The sequence below is a fragment of the Pollicipes pollicipes genome, unplaced genomic scaffold, assembly GCF_011947565.3.
Source record: "Pollicipes pollicipes isolate AB1234 unplaced genomic scaffold, Ppol_2.1 Scaffold_4881;HRSCAF=5763_pilon_pilon_pilon, whole genome shotgun sequence".
Classification (NCBI taxonomy): domain Eukaryota; kingdom Metazoa; phylum Arthropoda; class Thecostraca; order Pollicipedomorpha; family Pollicipedidae; genus Pollicipes; species Pollicipes pollicipes.
Window position 1 is genome coordinate 39,511,754 of NW_023596576.1, and position 11,857 is coordinate 39,523,610.

General features: G+C 52.0%; 1 protein-coding gene across 1 annotated transcript; it reads right to left on the reverse strand.

Moving 5' to 3' along the window:
* Positions 1-253: 253 nt before the first annotated feature.
* LOC119100361 (uncharacterized) lies at positions 254-11,365 on the reverse strand. Its single transcript, XM_037223463.1, has 3 exons — positions 11,279-11,365; positions 703-1,143; positions 254-331 (listed from the first exon to the last, which is right to left on the reverse strand). Exons 1-3 carry the CDS (start codon positions 11,363-11,365, stop codon positions 254-256), a joined length of 606 nt encoding a protein of 201 aa, XP_037079358.1.
* Positions 11,366-11,857: the final 492 nt, after the last annotated feature.

The following is an 11,857-nucleotide window of genomic DNA, read 5'->3' on the forward strand; positions in this document are numbered from 1 at the left end:
AGTGATGCAGAAAGTCGCAGGGAGTCGCTCCATAGGGATCTCCATAGGAATCTAAAAAACGATGCGTTTCATCAGCATAACACGATATTCTTGGAGATGAGCGAAGTGTTAAGCGCATAGACTTCTTGTCATTTGTCGCCTGACATGGCGCCATGGGACAAGGCACGCAGTTGATTCGTCATGGGACAAGGTGCACAGTTGAGGCATAGTGAATAAATAGTTGCCAGGGAGAGGCCGGGAAGTGGCTGGCAGTCTAGCCGTTAAGCGGCACTGGCTGGAAGCCGTTGACCACTCCGCGCGCGTCGAAGCCCTGGACGGGTCGGAAGAAGCGCTGGGCACCAGCCACCGGCTGGGCAGCGGCAGCCGGCTGCTGCGGCGCCAGCTGGCGCGCCTGCTGCACAAACTGCTGCTGCTGCGGCGTCAGCTGGCGCGCCTGCTGCACAAACTGCTGCTGCTGCGGCGCGAACTGCTGCGGCGCGAACTGCTGCGGTGCGAACTGCTGCGGCACGAACTGCTGCTGGGGAACGGCCTGCTGGCGCTGCTGCGGTGCGAACTGCCGCTGCTGGGGCAGCAGCTGCGGCGCGGCACCCTGGAAGCGCGTGGTGCTGGCGGGCAGGGCGGCGGGCCGGGCGGCGGGGGGCGGGCGCAGGCGCCGCCGGACGGGGCGCCGCGGGACGGGGCGCGGCGCCGCGCGCGGCCGGCCCCGCTGCAGCCCGGTCGGGATCGGGTCAACGAAGCCGTCCTCGTCCAGGTCCTCGCTGTAGCCGTCGAGCGCGACGTCAATGTCGCCGACGAAGGTGCCGGGCGCCACCTGGCTGGTAGAGGCCTGAGGCAGGCCCGGTGGCGGGCTGCGGGATCAGGCTCGAGCTCGGGCTGAAGCCGGCAGCCTTTGTTCGCGTTGTACTCGAACACCTGCTGCTGGCCGTTGGCGTCGACGTAGCCGTACTTGCCCGTCACCTCGCCGTTCACGTCGCGCGTCTCGAGCTTGAACGAGCCGTCAGCCGCCTCGAAGCCGTACGTGTAGGAGCCGTCGTCGTTGACGCGGTTGACCTGCTTCAGGATCGGCACCGGGGTGGTGGTGGTGGTGGGACGGTCCGTCACCTGCGCCACGGCCGCGCCAGCCAGCGCGCACAGCAACAGAGCCTGCAACGGACGCCGCTCAGCTCAGCTGCCTCGCCAAACAGGACATCGGCCGACGGTGACCGCTGCGACGTCACGACACGTACAAGGGACTCAGATGAGCTTGCTCCTTGAGCTGGACATCGATGTTAGAATGAGAAAGTGGGCATCTGAAGGGCAGGCTTTCAACAAAACAACTGATTCCCATCCCCAGCTCCCCTCTGGTTCGGGGTTCAAATATAATTGATCAAGTGGGGCGCATTACAGCGACGTTATATACGGACACGCTACTCTGCACGAGCACTCTGTCACCGAATCACGCCTTAAAAATGTCAGAGTGGTAAGAATTTACTCATAGGAACTGGAAATGGACAAACACAGGCGGCTAAATTGACTAAATCACCGGCATAACCACCTGCACACACACACATAATGCATTATATGCAAATATAAACAAAAGCCGGGAGATTAGAAGAAACCGAACAAAACTGAAGGGCTGGTTGACTACCACACAGCGCTTTGATGCTGATACTCATGGTAAGTGAAGCGATGTTTCTCCACTACAATGGTCTAGTGGCACTGACACTTACAGCTCTCATCCTGATGGTGCTGCCCCACGAGAGTAGGAAACGGGAATGAATGCACGCTCCTCTGGGCGGATCGGTTTTATAGTTTGGTCAGGTAACCTTGCGCCGTCAATATAAATGCCTGCGCTCAAGGTCAATGGCCCAGCTAAGATCGGGAGGTTGGGCGGTGCGGCTGACCCCGACGTGTCAGGATAAGGCTCGTCCATCCCAGGACGCCTCGGGCGACCCAGCAGATGTGTTTGCCTCTGCCCCGCGCCAGTCCCGTGACCCCTGACCGGTCTGCCGACCCGGCGGAGCGCCGCGCCTCGCACCACCGGCGTGCGCGTCACGGATGTCACACTCGACGGCGCACGACCTCCGGCAGCAACACTTCCGCGGTGGCGGTGGGTGCCACGCCTGCCCGCCGGCTGGGGAAGGGCCTCGCCGGGGGCGGACGCGCTAGCTCCTACGAGGACAAGGGCCCGCCGGACGAGCTGCTGACCCAGATAGGCTGCCAGGGCGGGGCCGGTTTGCATGGAGATGAGCACGGGATGGTCAAGGATTGAAAGGATCGTTAAAGGGGTCACCAACTGGAAGGTCAGATGCAACAGAGTGCAAAACCTCGCGGCGAATCAGATTAAAAGACTGAGGACTGCTGCAGGAATGGTATCATGCTTATGCACATCGCGCAGCACGTAGGACCTGTGCTGCACACAGCCGAGAGCGGATTGTAGCAAGTGCTTGGATGAATCGTGTGGATTTAGTGCACTTTAAACGTCGTGCAGCTTTCGCACATTATTGACACTTTTGGCACGTCTTTAATTTGCTGTAACACGCAAAAATAAACTGACAATCACACACAGGTAACGCAGTTCAACGATTTCATCATAACTTTTCACTGCAATGTTATCGAACCACATAAACAAAATGGAAAGTAGCTTCTGGACTAGTTTTGAACTAATTGCAAGATACGTGCCGCAATAGTTACTTCAAGTGTCCAATGAGCAGCCCCGAAAAAATATATGTGCAAGTCGAGGTGTAGTGTCTGTGTGTGACTTCCGCACGATGTCTTCGTCATAAACTGAACATGTGAATATAGAATACACTGCACATATGAATATAGAATTACTCAAGTTACACCCAGGTTGTGTGCGGTTTGCCATCGCATCAGTAGAGTCATCAACCACATCATCAGTGTTGCAAGCCTCCCAAGGAGCGAAAATAGAATCATAATTTCAATCCCCGCAAGTGGGAGGGCTACAAGAGGATGCTTTGCCTATTCACCAATTAATGTGGATGTGCGCATTAATGCAATGTGCACAAAGGCAACAATGAGGTGGTAGCATGTCCACCTGTGTTCTTAAACGAATAGTTAGGTCGTATTAAATTGTGCCTACTGACCTGCTGACCTGCTAGCCTTGGGCATACACAGAATCAAATCATGTTCTTGCGATCTCCACGGAGCTTCTGACATTCGAAGAGTGATGCTGCTTTAGGTTCTCGCTTGGACCCGTTCATCCCCAAGAGGTAACATGGGGTCATATAAGGTTATCCCATGACATGTCATGGCTTTGCTCTTTGGTGGTCTTCAACCCTTGTACATGATCATGCTGGTGTGGGTCAAGGCATGGGCTAGAAAGTAGCTATCTAGCATAACCAGCTTTGAGAAGTTCGTTTCTCTTGCTCCAAGCGTAGCACAGTACTTGATTCGCGTTTTTAAGTTGGAGTCACATTCTGATAAATGATCACCCCCGTGTCGAAGGTGTCCTACGATCCTCTTTTTCCTGTTTTGTTACGACAAAAAGCATTCGCTTTTAAGTGGCTATGTCTGTTGCGCAGAAACGATGCCTGAAGCGCCCCTCGTAGCGTAACATCAAATTTTGGTGACGCAGCGGCTGAAACGACCCAGAGCGTTGTTCAAAAGTCAGCGTGCCACTTTGTGTACTTTCAGGGGGGGGGGGGGGGAGCCCATCTTATTGACTTGAGTCTCATCATGCTCGTCTGAGCCCCCCCCCCATGCGTAGGTACCGTAACACATCGCAAACAATATCATCATCATTATATATCAGTGTTATCACTATCACATCGGCTACAAAGGGAACATTATTATTTAACATCAAAGCAATTTTGGAATTGATAAAATACTTTGCATTCCAATTTCTACAGTTGCGCCACAAATCAAAGTGGAAGAAATCGGAGGAGAAATCAGAGTCTGGGGGCTGGGCTGGCTATATCGGCTTGGCCGTCCCCTAACCCCAGCCAGTTTTAAAAAAGTGACAGCCCTATTTGAAAGGCTGGCTTGGGTTCCTTTTAAATATTCATCGATGCAAACGTTGCACGATGGCAGATGAAAGGACGGATATTCACCTGCCCGGATTCCAGAAAGCTGACACGATAAATCTGTCGAAGATTTATATGTCTATCAGCCACCTGAAGTCTGACTCAAAAATGGCGCGGTCTGTTCTCACCATCTCAAAGCTCAAAGGTAAGTAGTGCCAGACTGGCAAGTACGTTTACAGCGTTCATATCATGACTGGAGAAGATGCCAGGCCAGATTTGTGATCGGAGCGTGCCTCATTAGGTTTCGAGAAACCCTTCGGACCCCTCGGGACCTACGATGATGGGCCCAAAAGGCCGGGCACTCCAATTCCAGCCATGGGGCTCTGCCTGTTGATCAGGGGCCCCCTGAGTCAAGAACGGCCCCTACGTCGGTCAGGCACCACCAGTAGCGCACAGTCATCTCCGTGTCGGCCTGGGCCTGAGGACCCATTCCCGAAGCAGGGACAAAGCGGGAGCCAGCGATTTGTATTGGTTGGGGCCGCACAGTGCCTTAAGTCTGTCAGGGCTGCACAGAGCATAACAGGGGGCCTGTGTTGACAAGAGGTCTCGAGTCGGCCAGAGGCAGTGTTCCAGGAGTCCCGAAAAGCCTGGAGAACCCGCTGGTACCGACGATCCAGGGCCCGATTGGAGTGCTTAAGGGCACGGCGGGGTGGTCGGGGTCTTATTTAGGGGCCCCGGCCTGCGGGAACAGGCCCTGTGCAAAAAAAACGCACTGACCAGATCGGGGACCACCTGATTCGATATGGACTTATGTGGGTCGATCAGGAACCACAAGTATCGTACAGTCGGCTCCGTGCCGGGAAGGGCCTGAGGCCCTCCTCCCATTACCTACAAAGCCGGGACGGGCACTTTGCACTGGTCGGGGCCCCTGCATCTGCCAGGCGTCCATGGTACCTTACAGAGGCTTTTGTGTTCCCGGGGGGCCCCGAGCCGACCGAAGGCAGTGCTCAATGGTTTCCGAAGAGGGGCGCGGGCGGCTCATCGGAGCTAACAATCAAGGGTTCGGTCGGATGACATAAGGGCCCGGAGGAAAAGGTATGGGCCACATGGGGAGCCACAACCCGTGGACTCGTGGCCCGAAATGTCAGTCAGAAGTCCCGTTGTAGAGCCTAAGGACCCCTGAGAAAATGCAGGGGTCTTAGCCAGCCAGAGGCCACGAACACCGAACAGCTGTCTATCCGTCAGTCTGAACTTTGGAGGCCCATTTCCTAAGTAGAAGCAAGGCCAGGGCCGTGATTTACAGTGGCCTGGGTTACTGAAACAAATGCTGGGGGCCCTGTGTCGGTCAGGGGCCCACAGTGTCTAACATAGAGTCATATGTCGGCTAGCGGCCCGGAGTCAGTCACGGGATTGTTTGAGGGGGTCTGAAGAGGGGTCCAATGGCCCTAGGGACCAAATATCAATGGCCCCATTGGAAGGCTCATTGTCTTCTTGATTGGAGGTGACGGGCCCCAACGACTGGCCGTAGATCGCATTAAAGATGCCCTCCTGCCCGTAAAGCCGTGACCTCAAATGTCGGTTAGAGGGTTTCTTGCATTGATTGGGAACCCGTGGGACAGTATGGGTCTCTATTTCTGCCAGAGGCCACCAACACTGAACATCGGCTACGCGATGGTCTGGGCCCTTGGGGCCACTTTCCAGGCACAAGCAAGACCGAGCCACCAATTTCCACTAGTTGAGATCACTGAAACCATAATGGTGTCGGTCAGGGGCCACAGCGTCTAACAGGGGTCCTGTGGCGGCAAGCAGCCCAAAGTGGGTCGGGCCCTCTCGGAACATTCACTCACCAGGGTCGGGGACGAATGACGGGACCCCGAATGACAAAGGGCCTCTTGCGTTGATCGGGGCCCTCTGACAATAAAAGGAAACGCAAAAGCTTATACAGTGTTAACATTGAGACAATGGAAGAGTCCTGTGCCATTAAAGGTCCTAAGTACCAAACAGTGGGCCCTCCAACCAATTGCAGCATGGCTCCTTTAAGTCGAACTGGGGTCTATCTGCCAACTTTTGAACCACCTGCGGCGATCAGGGATGCTGTTGCCTCAGTAAGGGTTCCTGCGTCGATCCGGGGTCAACTGCGCGGGTCAGAGTGCCTCCCACGTCAGGGAGCGACCCAATTTGATATAATGCACCCCTCTAAGAGCCTCCGGATCGACCAGGGGATCTCGTCCTGTGGTGTCAGAATGGCAGCGGGTGAAACAGAATGGCCCTTTAGCCCTTGACTGGGAGCAATATGTGCCCCTAGTGTTCCGCTTGAGGAAAAACCTTGCCGGAAAAATATGAGGGGTCTCATTAGTGTTGAATAGAGTGGATCGAAATGAGCTTAGCAAAGCCATACCATTGTCACCTGAGAGCGTTCATTATTTTGCAAAAACGATTGGCGAAAAAACACATCAAAAGGTTTGAGTGTGCACGCCCAAAATCCCGGGAGCAAGGACAGCTGTAGTCGGGGGTTCAGTTTCCGTAAAACTGAACGGCGTTCGTCATTGCAAGTAACACCAGACAGCGGGCGCCGTGCGCACGAGAACGACCATCGTGAAGTAATGGTTCCGAAGGTCCTTCAACAACAGTTCGTTCCTTTCGAAAATTAGACTGGGCGTATCTTTTCTGCCTCGTGGTTTTCCTCTAGACAAAGAAACAGTCATAAAAGCGCGGAAAATCTAGATCTTCTTTTACTCTTCCAGTTCCACCACCAGACTCCGGGACCACTTCGCGGTGCTGTAAAGACCAATCCGTTCTTATCATCAATCTAAAAATCGCACCAGTGAAATAGACACAAAACATTACACGATATGCAGTCATCATAAATACATTACTACTTGCACTTTTAAATGATGATCCAGATGATCCAGATCCAGCACTTTTAAATAATGACAATTATTTATTTCGAGCCAACAACCAGGTGCTCATTGCTAGTGCAGCTGTTTGCAGCGAAACATAGTCATTAATTTCTGTGTGGGTGTGACCACTGAGCTGGTGGACAGTCGAGGGTGCAACGGCGTTGCAGCGCTCGCTCCGGACGGGATCAAGGCAGGGGCGGCGTAGGCGCAAAGGATTTGAGTTATGGGAGAGGACAGGATTTTCCATGGGGTCTCGTGGACGAATGAAGGCTCCCCACAGGGGACCTCATGGGCAGCGTCATATTCAAGAGGGCGAGAGACATCAGTTTCACGTGATCTCTTACCATATTGTTGCGTCAACCTTCATGCAGATAGATGTTGACCATTAAAAAAATAGAATAGAGGCGGTCATTTGATGCAATAATTCAGGCCTTTTAATCCAGCTAATGACCCCTTGTCCAGCGCAGGTCACCTGTTCCAGAAAAAACTGTCTCGTGCATAAAGGCTCGTGCGAGATCCTTACAATCGAGAACGGGGCGTTCGAATCTAGCAAAGGGCCTCATTATACCAAAACAAGGCATCCAGATCCAGGACTGAGGTTATCTGATGCATGGAAGGACCTCCTGTTCTAGAATAGGGGCCACCAAGTTGATAACGGGTCTTACGGCCAGCAAAAGTGTCTCCTTAACACCGAATAGGACCTTCTGACCAGGGACATAGCCAGAGCCTAGGTATGGTGAGGAGAACAGGGTTGAAGGAAGGGCCTGATATTCAAATTTTGCCCTCCAAGCCCCGAAGACAACGAATATGGCCCACTGGATTTCGAGGGAGCCTGCTTTTTTTCTTGCATGTTCATTTTACCTTTATTAGATGGAACAAAAATCAGATGGTACCGGAGGATGGAATTCTATATGTATTTTGAGGTTAATACACTGGATGAAGCGGCCTTAAACAACTGCCTTTTACAAAATGCCAGCGCTATGCATCGCACAATGGTTCAGTGGGCTCCATCTGAAGCAACAGAACCCAAGAGCCTTGTCATATTTTTGCCTGGCCTCTGCAGAGATATTGAAAGATCTGAGAAAGATGGCAACGAGAGATACATATATATTGTAGATAAATGTGAGGCCAATAATTTGTACTAACTTGCCCAACCCATCTTCGCCTGCGAATGTTCTATCTTCAATTACGCAGGATAGTTCCGATCAGATGTGCCCGCTTGTCAAAGAAACAAATCCCGAGGCCTAGTGATGAAAAACTCCTTAGGTCACGTGGCGTCGTCCACAGCGGCTAACACGAACCGGCAGGCGACGGACGGACGAAGATGATTACGTGTCCGAAAGAAGCACCTTTGTAAATTTCATGACATGAATCCATACGTTTAAAAGCAGTCTTTGAGCTTATTTCACCTGTTTAATTTTGGTGCTGGAATCTGGGAGTTTGAAAAAGTCAAAGTTTACCTTTATTTCATATATTTACGTACACACGATATCTATTTTTGTGTTGCTGTAGCTGGTAATCTGTTCAGAGGACGCCTTCAAAGTTACAATGATGAAATGTACGCCCCAGCCTAGTCTTTGAGCGGTGCGAATCGACTCAGAGAAATTTTCTTAATTTTGCGCGGGCGCCCGCCACCTGACGCCCCTTTTATTCTAATTATCTTCTGTTAATTATATAATTATGATAATTATGATGATCATAATTATCTTCTGCGGCTAGCGGTGTCCGGTTTTACTGAAACTGCAGCCACCGTCACTGTTATTATTGCTCCTAAAGCTGCTAGCGCACAGGCTCAAGCCCGTTTTACGTAATCTGCTTCAATATACGTTTCCTGCAAGAAATATGGACGCTCTCAGACGAACGTGGGTAGATGCTAGGGAGCACATTATCGTGTACGGCTGAGGACCTGACGGCCTTCCGTCCCAGCGCAGGGTGCCTACCGGCTACCGGCTGCTACTCCAGCGACATGGAGGCGAGTCCCTGGTCGATCCGGAGATCCTTAAAGGGATGCATCATGTCTTGGTCCTCGCGGGGGGTCCTCTGACCCGGAAGTTGACCCTGTGTCGCCACAAGAATCCTTCACCGACAGAACAACGACCATTATCTCCGGAGGTTAGCCAATAATTGGCACAAATGTCCCAGTTCGGCGTAACGGGCCGTTGGTGGAAATCGAGTAGACAGATCCCGTTTGGGGCCCGTACTGGGGCCCTGTCTGACACAGGGCCCTCTCATGGTCTCGTTGTGGACTTGCATCATAAGCCCTCATATCTTATTTTATTTTCAGATGGCCATGACGAACGCAAGAGACCCTCTGACATTTGGCGTGCCGTCATTGTCCCTGTTCAGCAAATGTTCCCCTGGCAATCTGGGGGCTGATTGGCGACACAGGACGCCCTTTTAAGTGCTTAGGTGTCCTACCGGCACAGTGGCCTCTCATCGTTACGGGGTTCCGACCACTGGGGAGCGCGGACCCTGTCCTGTCCCTGCTTTGGAAGTGGGACCCCAGGGCTCAGACCGACACAGAGCCGACTGTTCGACATTGGTGGTACCTGACCGGCATTGAGGAACCCTTGATACCAACTCCGGCCAGGCCTTAGGGTCCTCAAATTGGACCCTTCATCGTAGGTTCCGAGCGGCTCTTCGGGCCCCTCGGGACCTTAGGGGACATGTGCTCCCTGTGTCCCTCCTGTCTGCGCCACTGTTTTCGATCTAAGTATGAATTACCAGATGTGGTCTCAAAAACGCTTCTGCATGCAAAATACCATCTCCTGAGTTCGACCTGGTGTTTTGTAGTTCAGTAATGGCTCTCCTTGATCTGTATTTTGGTTAGTTATGCCGAGGTGCAAAACCTCCAGTTTTGAGCAAATGAGGCCTTCCAAAATTTTGAATGGGCAAAACACATTCTTGACACCCTGCCTGCAGACGGGGGGGGGGGGGGGAACTGCTGCGTCTCTCCCTTCCCCCCCCCCCCCCCCCCACACTTCCTCCCCTCTGCTACTCCGCCCCTCGGATCAGTGTGACGCACACCAAAAATAATGACCGCGCCCTCTCCCGGCAGTAAGCTAGAGCCACTCTGAACGCCGGTGAGACCTGATGGAAGTGGCAGCTCCTCTTCGGCACCGCTTGTCGGCCGCGAGGGCGCGCGGTGGCTGACCTGAGGGCAGACTGCGCCCATTCGGAGATGCAACACAAGCATCTGCAGATTGGCTATCCCCGCACTGAGGCTTGTGACATGCACCGATCGCACCCGGAGTCTGTGACCTTAAAAACCTGACTGTGATAGTGGTAAGACAAATCTTGGTGGACATAAACACGCATCCGGGTGGCCGGTTGGATACCCTGGCTTGGGTAGGGGGTTAATTTGATCCCACACTGAGAACTACGCTCAAAAACTGAGAAAGCTATTGACATCCAATTTACAGGGTGTGTTGACCTGTACGTGGACTCACTTAGTTAAAAATTTGAGCTTCCTAGGTCATTACCTCCGGGGAAAATGAGGTTAAACAAAGTCCAGCTCTCAGCTGGTCTCCAAAGTGCTGCTAGAAACTAGATGCCTGTTCTAAGCAGAATTTCGTGTGCTGATTTAAGGTCATTGATCTTGTTTGACTTTAAGAAGGTCGTAGTGACCAAATCATGCAACCCTGCTTTGAATTTTACATATGAACAAGCGGCAAAGATTGCGCTAAGGAGTATGTTCCTAAAGCAACATGTTAACCTGTGTCATATTGGTTCAGTTATTTATTCTGACCTTGAAAAAGTCCATGGAAGATGCACAACGCGGTTCCCATTATCAATAGACTCGAAATGAGCACCGGAAACTATCCCATACGGTAAGCCCTAGAGTAATAAAGCAGGTTGGTCTTGACCTTGGTCTGGCCTTCACACCTCACCCCAGGTCAATGGATCTGATCATTCAATTGTTGTGTTGCCTGCGAACGTATCTCAGAGATGTACGGCTTCGTTTAACACTCCCTTATTGTATCAGATTGAGCGATTCCTAGAAACTGACTTCGCTAAATCCATAGCCTGACTTTGGCCTGCCTTAGTTCAGTGCCTTACAAGGTACATCTAAATTTATGATACCAAATGATTCGCTATTCAATTGTCTACAGCTATGCAAAATTTGGAGCGGCTAGGCCGCGCCTTTTGAAAACTAATCCGGAAATTTCTGGGGAGAGGAGGCGAACTGAACCCTATCCGGGCGCGTGTTAATCGCTGCTGCAGCGTGCCATCTCCAGAACATATTCATCAGAACATTCTTCATCTGTTCCATCTGAGTGCTCACTTTTATCTGTTTATAATTGCAGCCTAGCCATGTGCCGGGGCACCTGGCTCTCTAATTGCAATCTGAATTGGTTTTACAAATGCCAATTTCTGTACCCGCTTATAACGGTGCTGGGTTGTGTTTCTCACCGGCCCCACCAGACGCTCCTCCTCGGCATGCGAGCACAAGGTGTCGTTGAGCGGCTGCAGCCACCTGTCGCGGTGCCCTTGCTTCATCCGGTTGACGCATTCTGTCACCCAATTAAAAACACCCATTCCACGCGCGGAATAAACAGTTACACGACACCAGACCAGACGCCGACACCACAACAACACGTACTTCTCTTCCACCGCTGAACGGAAGTGGCATACAACACGTAAAGCTGCGATGATGGCGGGATGGCGACAGATCCATCCGTTGCCTTAGCAACTGCTTTCGCAATCCGTATGTTTCCGTTCATAGTCGTCTCTTGACCGGTTCAAGTTTATGTTCCCTCTGTCTTGTTGTTCAGCGTTGCTAATGGTATACTTCGATTTGCAAACATGCTGCATGTAGAAGAATGAGTTATGGTTAATAAATGACTGATGAGGATTGAATGACTGATAATGAATGACCTGATTTAGAAGAAATATAACTAAACAATAGTTGAAAATCCGAAAGCACTTGAAATCCTGAAATTCAATTATCGAACGTGCTGCTGCCACAATGATGACTGCTATCTATACCGC